This window comes from Chiloscyllium plagiosum, unplaced genomic scaffold (assembly GCF_037043375.1).
Source record: "Chiloscyllium plagiosum isolate Xiang-an unplaced genomic scaffold, Cpla_swu_hap1 HiC_scaffold_5, whole genome shotgun sequence".
Classification (NCBI taxonomy): domain Eukaryota; kingdom Metazoa; phylum Chordata; class Chondrichthyes; order Orectolobiformes; family Hemiscylliidae; genus Chiloscyllium; species Chiloscyllium plagiosum.
Genome location: NW_028270143.1, coordinates 36,708,257 through 36,725,449, shown reverse-complemented (window position 1 = coordinate 36,725,449; position 17,193 = coordinate 36,708,257). Strand labels below are relative to the sequence as shown.

Here is a 17,193-nt window from a genome sequence, read left to right as displayed (position 1 = left end):
TGCTTTGTGGCAACTGAAAGCGTGAAATAGGGATAACATTCCTTCAGTTTCTTGCTCTGTGGCCAGATTCCTGACTTCTATTTGGTAGCTTCCTGCCAAGCACCGCAAGTCAGATTGGGAACTTACAATTGAATGTTTCTGTATGTTAGTTTATGAATTAATGAAAATTTTGTTTTCATTCTGGTTTCTACTGTGTCTAATTTATATTCTTCAATTCTACAGAAAGTTTATGAGTAAGTTGCAGAAGCCAGTGCTAACAGGCCAGCGGTTCAAAACCAGGAAAAGGGGTAAGCTTTTTAGCCTGGCTGTTTTCCTTGTGAAATAGTATGGATTCATTAAAGGCGTTCCACTCCTGGTAGATAAACTGACATTTTTGCGATGGCAACTAACGATACCATACAATCCAAGGAACTTCTAATGTCATCTGTGGAATAAATTGCATAACAATCTTCAGTTTACAATACTGAAGAACCTAGTTGCTTAAAACAATGTGAGAGAAATGCCACTTAAATCTTTTGTCTGCATGATCAATTAGAGATTTGCTTTCAACTGTTCAATAACCTAATAAAGTATATAATTAATTGATACCAAAATTACTGCTTTCAACATGACATCACCACAAAAATAACTCCTCTGACTCATTCAGCTAATCCATTCACCCTTGCTACAAAGTGTCTCTGCTATTTGAAAAGACTGACTTGAGTATGGTGCAAATTGCATAATTGTAATCTGGGAAGACTGGAGGTGTGTGTGTGACTGCAATGCTATCTCTAATGCAGATGAAAAGGAGAAGTTCGAACCAACAGTCTTCAGAGACACAATCATTCAAGGTCTCAATGAGGCTGGGAATGACCTTGAAGCGGTTTCCAAGTTTCTGGATGTTACAGGATCGAGACTAGATTACCGTCGTTATGCAGACACACTGTTTGATATATTGATAGCTGGGAGCATGCTCGGTAAATATGGATTCAACTTTCTTTAATAGACCAGTAAGTAACAAGAAAAATGTCACTTTAATATAAATGTTAAGGGATTTTGTCTAAAACCACACCGACTTATTCACTGATTCAGACAAGAATCTAAAAGCTTGTATGTTTTGATAATTGCTTTGTGTTCTAATGGGTATTTTTTACTCCCAGATGATTTTTTTTTTAAAAAGAAGTCATGCTTTAAACCAACGAAGCATTCATTCAAAATACTGGTAGCAAATGAAAATATTTTGTCGAGCAGTTTTTAAATAAGCTGTCCCAGCTGCCACAAGAATAACTTCATTTATTTAGTATAGAAAAATATCCCAAGGCATTTCAGAGGTGTATGAAAACTGAATGATTTGCCATGATTGTCCATTTGAAACCTGAATCATTAAGGCAGCAGAAGTCAGTCTGATGAGGTAACTGAAGAAACTTTACTGAAGTCATAATATAACTCTTTCTTTAAAGCAAGGTAGTGATTTTACCGACGTACCAACGATGCTCTTGTCTTTCAGTGCAACTTAGGATGTGGGGTCAGTACTCTGTCTCTGGTCTCTCTCCAACACCTTTGGGATCTTCTGATTGGAGAAGAGGCTTCACTAATTCCAATTTTAAACTTAGTGTGTACCTCGATTGCTCTAAACCATTGCTTGTTAGCTCTGTCCAGCCATAACCCACAGCACGATCATCGATATTACGTTCTAATCGGCCTAGGTAAGGCAAGATTCATTTCAAAATGATTTCAGGGATAAGTGATCAATCTGATTCTTAAGGGTGATGGCTAATAATATCATCTCCCACTATCTCCTGACTGATTCTTTAATGTTTCAATTATCCATGCACCCATTCTCTTCATTATTGTTAGTAATGAGTCATTAAAGACATTAAACTAAGACACGTGAATTTTTTTTGATATCTTATTTGATAATTGATTTGAGATCGAGTAACACATGTTTTCAGGCCCCCATGATTGATACTGAGCTCATTGACTGACTGTTTTTGCTTAATTGCTAAGAATCCATCACTTACACTTAACACTGGCTAGTTTTTCTTTCTTATTGGCACAAGATCCCCATTAGATCAAATGCTCAACCATTTGCTTTTAGAGGCAGTTTATTAAGTGATAGTTTTACCTCTGTGGTTGTGGATGCCTGGAATGAGTTTCTTAATTTATTTTAAGACCAGGGATGGTGGAAAAGTTGCCTAAAACTTCAAAACTATTTGAAACTCATACAGATGATTACAAGGTACTATTACAAACAAATTGTATAGAATGTGTCAAGACTGAAGTTGTGAGACATCCTTATGCATTCAATCGAAACAATGTTGAGGAATAAAATTTTTAAGGACTATACAGTTACAAACTTGTTACAAAGTCATATGAAGACTCAATTTAGTTAAATCTAATTGTTTCTCTTCAACGCTTCACATTAAAACAAAACTGGTATGTTGTCTTCTCTTCTCCCAGCTCTCCAGATTCCTTCCTCTGCTGCCCAATAAGGAATTAATAAGCTCAAAGAAGGTTGCGCATTGTTCCATTGTGGCTCTATGTAATGGAAATGAGCTAAAAAGGGGCTTTTGGTATTTGTCCTATAATTTTTGAAACCCACGAATGTGTTACCTTCATTTTGTTCACCACCAAATGAAGCTAAGCAGAGTCACATGATATTAAAATACTAAAGTCTCCTTGCTTACAGTTGAGTTTAATATGTATTTCATTAATTGCCATATTTTGACATTGCATGATTAAGTTAGTTATGTTTTTCCTACTAGTCTTACAAAAGTAATCAGAAATGGATTTTACTATGTATTTTAAAGGAGGATCGCAGATGGAAAGATGGTGAGTTTTTATGGAGAAAATTTCAGAATGTAAAACTATATCTCCTGAAGGCATGCCCACTAGTGGTGAGATGAAATGGAGAGACCGTGGGCAGGAAGCACAAGACAAAGGACTTCATGAGTTGTACCTTGATTTGTGATTATTTTGTGATTTTGAAGGAAGGGAAAGCTTTTTCAAGTCTGGATGGCAAGTGGCTTGGAGGGAAATACGTAGCTTGTTGTGTCCCCATGTATCTGCCCTTGCCTTTCTTGGTGTTGGTAGCCAAGGGTTTGGAAGTTGCTGTCTAAGGATCTTTGAATTAGTGCATGCATCTTGTCAATGGTACCCACTGCTGCTACTGAGGGTTGGTGGTGGACGCAGTGAATGTTTGTGCAAATCAAGTGGCATGCTTTATCCTGGCTGATGTCAAATATCTTGAGTGCCTTCAGTCTCTTCCACAATACTGAAATGGTTCTACTCAAAACACAAATGAGTTTCCATGTCTGAGTGTGGTGTACTTTCCTGATCCTTGACCTAAGGATTTTGCGTTAGCGAACTATATTATCCCCCTCTTGCATTATACCTCCATTCTGCAGCTGAGTGAGACTGCTCACCATCACTTTGTTCCTAACTGTTCAGATGTAGCCATAAAATGTCTGCTCCCTCAATCACCTCTCCAATACATTGTCTCTAATTTTCACTTCTTTGAAATTGATGCATGACAGTGACTTCTGAAACCAGGAAAAGCGCTGGCACACTGGCCTGTGGAGTTTCTTGAAGCAGCAACTGCACAGCTTAGAGTGAACGTTGCTCCCTGATTCTCCAATAATTTATTGTGGTTCTGTTCGCCGAGCTGGAAGTTTTTGTTGCAAACGTTTTGTCCCCTGGCTAGGCGACATCATCAGTGCTTGGGAGCCTCCTGCGAAGCGCTTCTTTGATGTTTCCTCCGGTGTTTATAGTGGTCTGTCCCTGCCGCTTCCGGTTATCAGTTTCAGCTGTCCGCTGTAGTGGTTGGTATATTGGGTCCAGGTCGATGTGTTTGTTGATGGAGTTTGTGGATGAATGCCATGCCTCTAGGAATTCCCTGGCTGTTCTCTGTCTGGCTTGCCCTATGATAGTAGTGTTGTCCCAGTCGAATTCATGTTGCTTGTTGTCTGCGTGTGTGGCTACTAAGGATAGCTGGTCGTGTCGTTTCGTGGCTAGTTGATGTTCATGTATGCGGATTGTTAGCTGTCTTCCTGTTTGTCCTATATACAAGGGTATACAAGAAAGCCACACACACAGACCAAGTCCTAAACTATGAAAGTAACCATCCCAACACACACAAATGAAGCTGCATCAGGACACTATTCAAAAGGGCCACAACACACTGCAGTACACCAGAACTGCAAAAAGAAGAGGAACACCTATACAAGGTATTCGCCAAAAGCGGATACCCGCGCAACTTCATCAACAGATGCCTAAGAGAAAGACCACGGAACGAGGACATACCACAACCAAAAGGACTAGCCACACTACCATACATCAGGAGCATCTCTGAACTGACAGCCAGACTACTGCGACCCCTAGGACTCATAACGGCACACAAACCAACAGCCACGCTCAGACAACAACTCACCAGAACGAAGGACCCGATACCCAACATGAGCAAGACGAATGTAGTGTAACAAATACCATGCATGAACATCAACTAGCCACGAAACGACACGACTAGCTATCCTTAGTAGCCACACACGCAGACAACAAGCAACATGAATTCGACTGGGACAAGACTACTATCATAGGGCAAGCCAGACAGAGAACAGCCAGGGAATTCCTAGAGGCATGGCATTCATCCACAAACTCCATCAACAAACACATCGACCTGGACCCAATATACCAACCACTACAGCGGACAGCTGAAACTGATAACCGGAAGCGGCAGGGACAGACCACTATAAACACCGGAGGAAACATCAAAGAAGCGCTTCGCAGGAGGCTCCCAAGCACTGATGATGTCGCCTAGCCAGGGGACAAAACGTTTGCAACAAAAACTTCCAGCTCGGCGAACAGAACCACAACAACGAGCACCCGAGCTACAAATCTTCGCACAAACTTTGAACACTCCAATGATTTATCTTTGGGCCCCTCACTTAGATACTGGCTTTGACAACAACATATTGAAAACCAAAATATTAGATTCTGCACATATATTGATGATAACCAGCTCCCGTTCACAGCCTGGAGCATTTTCAGTATAATTGCTGGAATGGTGTTAGGGGCATAGATGTGCAGGATCCGATACATTGGATCCGATACCTATGATCCTTCCTTTGCATTGTGTGTTGTCAGGCACCATGTACAAGGTCAGAGACTTGTTCTAATGCTTCCCTTTGCCTAATGACAGTCAACAACTTTGGTCTTCCTTCTTTACCTTTTTGGCTCATCTTTGAACTCCCTGTCCTGTCAATCAACAATACCACCATGTCCATTTCTGTAATATCATTTGTCTCCATGATTGCTGAAAGTCCTCTTCAGCTAAAATCCTCACTGTGGCTTCATTATTTCTAGACTCAACTTTTCAATGTTTCCTGTCTGACCACCCATCATCTGTAACTTGAATTAATGCAAGACTATGTCCATAACAAGTCAAGTTCACTTGTCACCATTGTTTGTTGATGAGTATTTCTTCCTGGCCTTTCAACACTTTGAAGTTTAAATTTCCATCCCTGTGTTCTCATCTCTGCATGCCTTTGACCTCCCTATCTCTCAAACTTGGTCAGCCCTACAATGCTCAAGTATGCACATTCTTGCAATCTTGGCCTTTTTCCTCCTCCCTGAGATTTGCTCCATTATTGGTGACAATGTGTGGTTACCTAGGCAACTGTACACTTGAATGCCTTCTCAAAACCTCCTCTTTTTAAGATGCTCCTTAAAACCCACTTCTATGATTATAAATGACTTGGACGCAGGCATAGGCGGATGGATTAGTAAATTTGCAGGCGACACTAAAGTCAGTGGAGTAGTGGACAGTGTGGAAGAATATTACAGGTTGCAGGGGGACTTGGATAAACTGCAGAATTGGGCTGAGGGGTGGCAAATGGAGTTCAATGCAGCTAAATGTGAGGTGATACACTTCGGAAAGTATAACCGGAAGGCAGAGTACTGGGTTAATGGAAAGATTCTTGGTAGTGTGGGTGTGCAGAGGGATCTTGGAGTCCATGTACATAGATTGCTGAAAGTTGCCACCCAAGTGGATAGTGCTGTATACAGTATTAGGTTTCATTCGTAGAGGGATTGAGTTTCTGAGCCGTAATATCATGTTGCAACTATACAAAACGCTGGTGCGGCCGCACTTGGAATATTGTGTACAGTTCTGGTCCCCGTATTTCTGAAAGGATGTGGAAGCATTGGAAAAGGTGCAGAGGAGATTTACCAGGATGTTACCTGGTCTGGGGGGGGAGGTCTTATGAGGAAAGGCTGAGAGACTTGAACCTGCTCTCATTGGCAAGAAGGAGGCTAAGAGGGGATTTGATAGAGACATACAAAATGATCAGAGGATTAGGGTAGATAGTGAAAGTCTTTTTCCTAGGATGATGACGTCAGCGTGTACGAGGTGGCATAACTACAAATTGAGGGGTGATAGATTTAAGATGGATATCAGAGGCAGATTCTTTACGCAGAGTGTGGTAAGGGTGTGGAATGCCCTACCTGCTAATGTAGTCAACTCAGCCACATTGGGGAGATTTAAACAATCCTTAGATTAGCACATGGATGATTTTGGGATAGTGTAGGAGAATAGTTCACAGGTCGGTGCAACATCGAGGGCTGAAGAGCCTGTTCTGCGTTCTATTAAGTTAACAGTTCTGCTCTGGTATACCCTTTTTAGCTTTGTACCATTTCTTGTGGTCTGTTTACACTCCTAGGAAGCACTTGGGAACATTTTACTGTTTAAAGAGTGCTATGCAAATTGCTGGAATAAATTGGGATGAAGCTGCTAATGTTGGTGAGTTTAGTTGCTGAATTTGTTCCGCCTTATAAAATGTGCAGAATTTGGAAAGACTCCAAATGGAAACACAGTTGGACAGTTTATGTAAGATTGTTCAAATACACAACTTTTTAAAACAGTTAATCTATGATATGAAGGAGACTTGAATACTGTTATGAATTTCAAAGATGTGACTGGCAGTGATTAGTGTGTGACACTCTTGAAACAAAGTTATGTTTATTCCCATCTTGTAGCCCCAGGCGGAACACGTATTGATGATGGAGACAGCACCAAGGTGACTGAATACTGTGTGTTTGGTGCCACTGAGGATCAACAAATCATCCGAAACTATGCTCAGGTGAGTATGTGCTTTGGCACATGGCTGTGAAGCAGGCACCAGCTTAACACCTATTTTGGGTAATACCAACAGATTCCAGTCTGAAGCCTTGCAACATAACTTCTATCAGGCAACACGCATTAAAAATACCATTTATCAACTTAAATGTCGCTTCATTTATTGCAATGAATTAGTTCAGGGATAAAAGCAAACCTATCCTTTTTTTCTTAATTAAAAAAGAATACATTTTGCATTCAGTGCAGCTCCCAGTGCAGTAAGTTTATTTCATAAATGGCCGTAACTGACATTTCAATGAAGAGACTGAGCCAGTCAACAAGAAGAAAGGATTGCCAGCTACCATTTCAACTTTGGTCACCTCGTCCCAGTTTGGACAACATGTCAGTTTGAAAGTGGTCATGTCTGTGCTGCCAGAAATACAGTTTCATGATTGCAGTTTAGAGTGATGTCTTCCATCACAGTCCACCTATAGCTAGTGAAAAAGATTTTTCTTCTTTTAATCTATGCTTTTGCAAAGCTGCCTGCAGCTCCTTCTATTCAGTAACATTGTTGATGCTGATATGAAGTATGACTGTACTGCATTTTGTGGCTGAGCATTACTTCCTCCAATCTATCCCATAATTGTGCCACTTGTAGGGTCAGAGAACCACATCCACCAATGTAAAATCTTCCACATAATCTGCCTTGGTATATATAGACAGGAATAGGGGCTGACAATATAGTTAAATACGAGGTAGTTTTTTTAATCTTGAGATTTAAAAAAATTATAAATTTAATTTCAACATTGGGCTGAACATTCAGAGATGTTAATTTTTGTTTTTGCTTTTCCTTTAGGTCTTCAATAAGCTTATCAGGCGTTACAAATATCTGGAAAAAGCATTTGAAGATTCAATTAAGAAGGTACTTTTTTCCTAGCAAATCAAACTCGACTCTGCATAATCTCTTCAGAATCTCCGAGACTGAAAATTGTCACAACTTTCTTTCCAACTTTGGCATATTGAAAAAGAATAAAGTTAATGAGTTCATCCATCATAATGCTAGAAACCTTTTAATCAAGCCTGTGAGGTTGATATAGAGCTAATCATGCAAACTGTAATATCTGAGGTTCCATCCACTGTCACTGCTGAGTTAGCTGAATTCCACTGGGTTAGCAGTTGAGGCACCACAATTGGTTTCAAAACCTCTGGACTGAGCGGGAGATTTGCTTTTAATTGCTGTCAAGTGGTACTTGCTGTAAGTCTGCACACATGGATGTCAGGTGAGGACAGGATCAAGGTTCAGCTTTTGAGGGTCTTCGCAGGGCAGTAATCTGCCACTGCTCACTTGTGAAGAAGGCAGCATTGTGGAATGGACCATTTTACAACCCGTTTCAGGTGACTTCAAGACACATGGGGAGATCGACTGACTTGAGAATATCTGTTGAGAGGGGGCAAAAATGTGTTTGGAGTGAATGTAGTACCTTAGCTTCAAAGATGGGGTGGGGGAGGGGTTCAAAATAAGGTAGCTAAGTATGAATGAGAGTACTCTGGGACTTGCTATCATATACTAAATGTGAAGTGAATAGTTCATAAAAAAATCAGAGGGGAAGCTGAATACAGGTCTCTACTTTGCAAAAGCATATTTTTATTTAGGTCATCTTTTTGCTCAGTTTTTTTTGTAAAAGATAATGAGCTGGAATTCCCACCAGGCAGTTTCTGCCAGACTTTCTAAAGAACACCAGAAACAATGCTGTGAACAAGCTTTCTGGTGAAGTTACAGCCTCAAATCGTAAGAACTCTTGTGGAGAATATGTACATGTGAGAGAGCATTCTTTAGAATAAATATGAGAACTTGGAAAGAGAATAAAGATATTGAAACAGCAATGACTTTTTCAAGGGTGGTTATAAAGCAGTACTTTTGGATGCATAAAGTCATTAAAGTACTTAGTAAATCTATATTGTGTTAACTAAGATCATTATCATAAAGTAGATTGTGCAGACTTCAATTTGCAATATGTAAAACAAGTGAAAGTGAATTAGCAGTCTGTTTCATATTGTTCTCAATTTTAACTATATCTGCACATCCAAGATCCATAGGCATGAAAGCGTGAAACCTTGTCGATAAAATAAATGGATGAATATGAAAGTGCAAAATAAGTGTAAAGTAGACCATAAAACATAACAGCACAATATGAGCCCTTCAGCCCTCGATGTTGCACTGACCTGTGGAGCCAATCTGAAGCCTATCTATCCTAAACTATTCCATTTTCATCCATATGTTTATCCGATGGCCATTTAAAGCCCTTAAAGTTGGTGAGTCCACTACTATTGCAAGCAGTGCATTCCACACCCTTACTACTGAGTAAAGAAACTTTACCTCTGACTATCCTATATCTATCACCCCTCAATGTAAATCTATGTCTCCTTGTGCTAGCCATCACCATCCAAGGAAAAAGGCTCTCATTGTCCATCCTATCTAACCCTCTGATTATCTTCTGTCTCAATTAAGTTGCCTCTCAACCACCACCTCTTTTATGAAAACATCCTCAAGTCCTTCAGCCTTTCCTCATAAGACCTTCCCTCCAATATCAACGAACATTCTAGTAAATCTCCTTGGAGCCCTTTCCAAAGCTTCTACATCCTTCCTGTAATGCAGTGACCAGAAGTGTATGCAGTGCACTAAGTGTAGCCACACCAGAGTTTTGTACAGCTGCAGCATGACCTCGTGGCTCTGAAACTCAATCCCTCTACCAATAAAAGCTAACACGTCGTATGCTTACTTAATAACCCTATTGACCCGAGTAGTAACTTTCAGGGATCTAAGTACATGGACACTTATCTCTCTCTGTTCGTCTACACTACCAAGAATCTTACCATTAGCCCAGTACTCTGCATTCCTGTTACTCCTTTCAAAGTGAATCACCTCACATTTTTCCACATTAAACTCCATTTTTCACCCCTCAGCTCAGCTCTGCAGCTTATCTATGTCCCACTGTAACCTGCAACATCCTTCAACACTATCCACAGCTCCACCAACCTTAGTGTCATCTGCAAATTTACTAACCCATCCTTCTGCACCCTCATTCAGGTCATTTATAAAAATGACAAACAGCAGTGGCCCCAAAACAAATCCTTGCGGTACACCACTAGTAATTGAATTCCAGGATGAACATTTCCCATCAACCACCACCCTCTGTCGTCTTACAGCCAGCCAATTTCTGATCCAAACTGCCGAATCACCCTCAATCTCATGCCTCCGTATTTTGTGCAATAGCCTACTGTGGAGAACCTTCTCAAACACCTTACTGAAATCCATATACACCACATCAACCACTTCATCCTCATCCACCTGTTTCAGCACCATCTCCAAGAACTCAATAAGGTTTGTGAGGCATGACCTACCCAACATGAAACAGTGTTGACTATCCCCAATCAACTTATCCCTCTCTAGATCATAAATCCTATCTCTTATAACCTTTTCCAACATGTTACCCACAACCGAAGTAAGGCTCACAGGTCTATAATTACCAGGGTTGTTTCTACTCCCCTTGAACAAGGGAACAACGTTTGCTATCCTCCAGTCTTCTGGCACTATTCCTGTCGACAATGACAACATAAAGATCAAAACCAAAGACTCCACAATCTCCTCTCTGGCTTCCCAGAGGATCCTAAAATGAATCCCATCCAGCTCCGGGTTCTTATCTATTTTCACACTTACCAGAATTGCTAACACCATCTCCTTGTGAACCTCAATCCCATCTAGTCTAAAAGACTATTTCTCAGTATGCTCCTCCACAATGTTGTCTTTTTCCTGTGTGAGTACTGACGAAAAATATTCATTTAGAGCTTCCCCTGTCTCATCGGACTCCATGCACAACTTCCCACGACTCTCCTTGATTGGCCCTCATCTTTCTCTAGTCATTCTTTTCTTCCTGATATACCAATAGAAAGCTTTAGGATTTTCCTTGATCCTATCTGCCAACAACTTCTCATGTCCCTCGTGGCTCTTCTTAGCTCTCTCTTTAGGTCTTTCCTGGCTAACCTGTAACTCTTGAGTGCTCGAACTGAGCCTTCATGTCTCATCCTAACATCAGCAGCTGCCTTCCTCTTGACTTCTTTAGTAAACCACGGCTCCCTTGCTTGACCACTTCCTGCCTGCCTGACAGGGCCATATTTATCAAGGACATGCAGTAGCTGTTCCTTGAATAAGCTCCATATTTCAATTGTGACCATTCTCTGCAGTTTCCTCTGCTCCCCCCCCCCCCCCCCCCCCACCCCCACCCCCATGTATCCTAAATCTCGCCGAATCGCATCATCATTGCCTTTTCCCCGGCAAATCTCTGGCCCTGTGGTATACTGTGTACCTATCCCTTTCCATCGCTAAAGTAAACATAACCCAATTGTGATAACTATCACCAAAGTGCTCATCTACTTCCAAATCTAACACCTGGCGAGGTTCATTACCCAGTACCAAATCCAATGTGACCTCTCCCCTGTGTATGTAATATCAAACATTTCTCATTGTTGCCTTCATTTACAAAATCTATTTTTGTTATACTTTCTCAGCTGTTGCTATTCCTAAAAGCATTTTCAGCTTCAGAACAGACTAAGTTGGCAACGCTTACTGGTATCCTCTTGGCCAATGGATCACTCCCAGCTACGATTTTAACAAGCCTATTTTCGGATAACTTGGTTAAAGAAGGTAATACTGGAAGACATTCATTTTTTTCTAAAAGTAGTTTGAGTTAAAGTTGGTATCTAAAAATGAAAAATAATTACTTGAGTTTGGAGTCTGGTGATGAACATAAAAATGGTACAACTCAAAATAAGAGCACTAAATAGACTTCCATGCATGCTAACAAAGTTACAGCAGCCAGCTTCTTACTACTACTGACCTACTAGAATTATAGTTTTGGTAATTATAAATAAAGAAGTTAAGGTGGTCATAAAAGTGATCTTTTTGGTTGCTTGTTTTTAACAAATTATTTCATCTAAAATATTTAGAACTTCTCATCATTCTCCAACTCCATTCATGTATAGATTCCGCTTGTAGAAAAGTTATTTTAATACTTTCATTTAAACAAACTATTTATGAAGCTGCACCCCTGCAGTACGTGCCTGTGTTCATTTTATTGAGTCGTCATCTGAAATCAGAAAAACTTAAATCTTTCCCAAGCAGAATGGTATTTGTAATTTTGTGGTTTCTTTATCACCTGAATTGTACAGAAATGGGCTATAAAGTCATAAATATGGAGTTGTGTGAAGAAATGCAGTCTTATCCCAGTTCTAACCTTCCAACTTGGCATCACCCTCATGACCTGTCCTACTTGTCCATCTTCCTTCTCACCTATCCGCTCCACCCTCTCTCCAACCAATCACCATAACCCCACCTCCATCTACCTATCGTGCACTCAGCTACCTTCACCCCACCCTCTCCCATTCATCTCTCCACCCCCTCGGCACCACAGTCTCATTCCTGATTAAGGCCTTTTGCCCAATTCATCGAGTCTCCTGATCCTCAAATGCTGTCTGATCTGTGTTTTTCCAGAATCACAATCTCAACTGCAGTCTGTCATAGTCACTTGGAGACCATTATTAACCAATAATCATAATGATTATTTCAAATTTTAATTTTGTTGAGCTGCTGTCCCGTTCAAAGACGAAAATATAGTTTATTGCCATTAAAAGTATAATTTCACCAGTGCTGATAGGAAAGGCCTCCCTTCATTGTATATTTAATGTCCATACTTTTTATTTTGAATTTCTAGATATTGTAGTCAACATTATACTTCAATTTCCCAAGAATCACAATCCAAGACTGTGGGTTATATTTGTCACCAGCATTAGACATTTCACAGTAAAAATATAGGATCAGGATTAGGCAATTCAGTCCATTGAGTCTGTTCCATTGGTTGAACACTTCAATGGCATTTAGTTACATTATTCCATAAACCCTTTAAGCCACCTGATGATCAAACATTTAGCAATCTGGACTTCAAACATACTCAAAGACTGAGCTTTCACAGCCCATTTGGAGAAACAATTCTCCTCATTTTGGTCCTAAATTACTCCCCTTATTTCTAAATTGAATCTCCTGTTTCTAAATTCCCCAACCAGGGAGAAATATCTTATCTGTAACTATCTTGCTGATCCTTTTCAAGCATTTTTTTAAGTTTCAGTGAGGTCACCTCCCCTTATTTGAAATTCTGGAGAATACAGGCTCAGTTTGCCCAATCTATCTTAAGGCAGTCCTGCTATCCCAGGAATAAGCCTTTATTGCACAGCCTCAAACACAATAGTATCTTTCCTGAGGTAAGAAGACCAAAACTGCACACAGTACTACAGGTGTAATCTAACCATGATCTGAAAGAATTGCAGTGAGACATCAAAGCACCTGTAATCAGTTCCTCTTGTGATACTAATATTCAATTAACCTTCTTAATTGCTTGCTACACTCACATGTTGGCTTTCAGTCACTTCTCACAAGGACCCACAAATCCCTTTTCACATATACACTTTCCAAGCTCTCACCATTTAGGAAATACGGTACATTTGCTCTCCCTACTGAAGTGGAAAACTTCATTTTCCTACATTATATTCCATCTATCATATTCTTCTCCGATTTCTGCATCTATTCAAATCCACCTGAAAATATTTGACAACTTCTTTAGAGCACATGCCTGCTTAGCTTTCTATCATCTCTAAATGTTCACATGTTATGTTTGGTCACAACGTCCAAATTATTGCACTATAATGCAGTTCCCCAATATTTGGCTGTTCAGTATCCTACTGAGAGATTAGGAGGAAGTGAGGACTGCAAATGCTGGAGATCAAAATTGAAAAGTATGGCGCTAGAAAAACACAGCAGGTCAGGCAGCATCAAAGGAGCAGGAGAATCGACATTTTGGGCATAAACTGAAGGGATTATGCCTGAAACGTTCATTTCCCCTGCTCCTTGGATGCTGTCTGACCTGTTGTGCTTTTCCAATGCCATACTTATCAAAGCTGCTTTGGAGAACCATTTTGAAAGTACTCCAGAAACGCATTCTCCACAGCTTTGTCGTGCTCAATTGGTTTACCTAGTCCATTTGTAGATTGAAGTTACCTATGATCACTATGTTGTCCATGTTACATGCTCCTCTCATTTTCTGATTTAATACCATGCCCTAAACTGCCATGAATATTAGTAACCTATAAATAAGTCCAGCCAATGTCTACTGCTCTATACTGTCTTCCTTCCACATATTCCACATAGTGTTCTTCCATTCTGAGATGTTTCCTGACGAACGTACTGATCCCAGCCCTTATTATCAGTACAACTTCACTTCCTTTTCCTTTTTGTCTGTCTTTCCTAAAGGTTGAAAATCCTTGAACATGCAGTTTCTGGTCATGGTCGCCAAGCAGCTATGTTTCTGTAATAGCAATTTTTGAAAGCTAAACAAATTAGCTTGTTGCAAATGTTGTATGCTTTCAGGCAGAGTGCCCTAAAGTTTGTCTTTTCAACATTATTCCGCATTCAAAGCAGACTCCGATTGGCTTTTGTTTCTTGTCTTCTAGTGTCCCTTGCAGCCTTTCTAGTTTGAACCAATCCCAACAGTATTAGCAAATTCCTCGAAAGGATAGCAGTCAGAGTCCTGTTAAAATGTAACCCGTTCAGCTTGTGCAGGTCTCTCTTGCCCCGGAACTGGTCTAGATGTTTGAGAAGTGCTGTCTGTCCAACACCATTTCTCCAGCCAAGTGTCCATTTGCTTGATTCCCTTGTTCTAATGCTTACTAGCATGTGGCATGGAGTAATCCTGAGATTACTTCCCTTGAGGATTTTTAAAATTTATTTCATAACTCCATGAAATCTGCCTACATCCCTCTTCCTACCTATGTCAATGTGGACCACAATCTCTGACTGCTCCCCTCCTGTCAAAGTATGACCTGCAACCACTCCCTGGCATCCTTAACCCTGGCACTAGAAAGGCAGCACACTCCTTAAGCAGCAATTGGTATCACTACGCATCCACAAGGCAGAGAATTATGTGAATAGCGCCTGTTGAGAAGGAATCACACCACCGATTAGAAGTGTACAGGCTGAGGTGGAATGGGGGCTACCAAGCAGTTTTTGGAGAAATGTGCTGGTGATGAAGGAGTTCCCATCCTGTTGGCCAGTTGGCATTCCATACTGAACTGGTGTGGGTGATAGTTCGTCTGGCGAGTGCAGACAGTGCCAAGCCCATGGCACCATTGGTGACTCTGCATGCGGTGGGACGGGGAGAACAGACAAAAGAAAGAGAGCAGTGGTTATAGGGGATTTCATTGGGAATCTGTCAGACATTTGTGGCAGTGAATATAACTCCAGAATGGTGTACTGCCTCCCTGGTCCCAAGCTTAAGGTGTCACGCGGTGGTTCCCGTCGTTCCCATCTTTCTATGGGAAGTGAGCAGTCTGAAGTTATGGTCCACACTGGTTCCACTAACCGAGGTAGGAAGGAGGACGTAGGCAAATTTCACAAGGTGCATCCTGTGTCGATGCATAAGATGTGTCTGTGTCCATGCTCTGAAAGCATCAAGGCAGATGTCCTCAAGTCATGGGCCTTTCTAAGTCTTGAAAGGCTGAACTGGTATGGGAGCTGGACTGAAAGCGATGTGGTGAGGCTGGTGATGTGTGGATGAAGCATGCAAAAGGATCCTGTCAGAGGGACGTGCAGGAAGATTGTGGTGAAGATCAAATTGGCCGAAGGCTTGGACAAGCAATCAGTGAGTTGCTGTCGCCTGCTCTAAACTGCAAGTCTGTAATTTGCCTCATTTAACCACTGGAGAGAAACAAATTGGTAGTGGCATAGAAATGAGGCAGAGACCATTTGGAATCATAGAAATGTACAGCATGGAAACAGACCCTTCAGTCCAACTTGTCCACGCCGACCACATATCCTAAATTAATCTAGTCCCATTTGTCAGCATTTGGCCCATATCCCTCTAAACCTTTCTTATTAATATACCCATCCAGATTCCTTTTTAAATATTGCAGTTGCACCAGCCACCACTACCTCTGGTACTTCCATTCTTGCACCACCTTCTGCATGAAAACGTTGCCCCTTGGGTCCCTTTTAAATCTTGCCCCTCTCACCGTAAGCCTATGCCCTCTAGTTCTGGACTCGCCCACCCCTGGGAAAAGACCTTGTCTATTTATCCTATCCATGCCTCTCATGATTTTATAAACCTTTGATAAGGTCACCGCTCGGCCTCTGATGATGCAGGGAAAACAGTTCCAGCCATTATTAATACCCTTACTGACATAAAATTTACTAAAAAGGAGGAAAATAACAACAAACTGCCATTCCTAGATGTCACAGAGCAAACAGTCAATGGGGAACTTCAAACCAGCGTCTACAGGAAAAACAACACATACGGACCAAATATTGAACTACAGAAGCAATCACCCTAACATTCACAAAAGAAGCTGCATCAGAACATTATTTCAATGAGCCACCACACACTGCAGCGCAGAGGAAAATCACCCATACAATATAATCAAAAAGAATGGGCACCCAATGAACACAGTCTGCCGATTTCTCAGCAACAAACCCAAACAAGCAGACAAAATACATCCAGCAACCCTAGCCACTCTCCTCTACATCAAAGACATTTCAGAAATGACTGGCAGACTACTCAGATCCCTTGGCATCATAGTAGCCCACAAACCCATCAACACACTAAAACAGCAGTTAATGAACTTGAAAGACCTTATACAGACAACAAGCAAAACTAATGTCATTTACAAAATACCGTGCAAGAACTGTAACAAACACTACATTAGACAAACCGACAGAAAACTAACCACCAGGATACATGAACATCAGCTAGCCACAAAACGACATGACCTCCTCTCACTAGTATCCCAACATACAGATGAGGAAGGACACCACTTCGACTGGGACAACACCTCCGTCCTAGGACAAGCCAAACAGACATGCATGAGAATTACATAGAACATAGAAGAATACAGCGCAGTACAGGCCCTTCGGCCCTCGATGTTGCGCTGATCCAAGCCCACCTAACCTACACTAGCCCACTATCCTCCATATGCCTATCCAATGCCCGCTTAAATGCCCATAA

The 17,193-nt window shown here is 41.1% G+C and overlaps 1 protein-coding gene across 3 annotated transcripts in view; it reads left to right on the top strand.

Moving 5' to 3' along the window:
- bzw2 (basic leucine zipper and W2 domains 2) overlaps nt 1-17,193 on the top strand; it is a 76,094-nt gene that overhangs the window by 37,710 nt on the left and 21,191 nt on the right. For all 3 annotated transcript variants that reach the window (XM_087987104.1, XM_087987105.1, XM_087987106.1), the window contains 5 exons: nt 223-287; nt 780-956; nt 7,012-7,115; nt 7,947-8,012; nt 11,657-11,792. In XM_087987104.1, coding sequence (XP_087843230.1) covers nt 230-287; nt 780-956; nt 7,012-7,115; nt 7,947-8,012; nt 11,657-11,792 — 541 coding nt within the window. In that variant the 5' untranslated portion in view covers nt 223-229. The remainder of the gene's footprint in view (nt 1-222; nt 288-779; nt 957-7,011; nt 7,116-7,946; nt 8,013-11,656; nt 11,793-17,193) is intronic.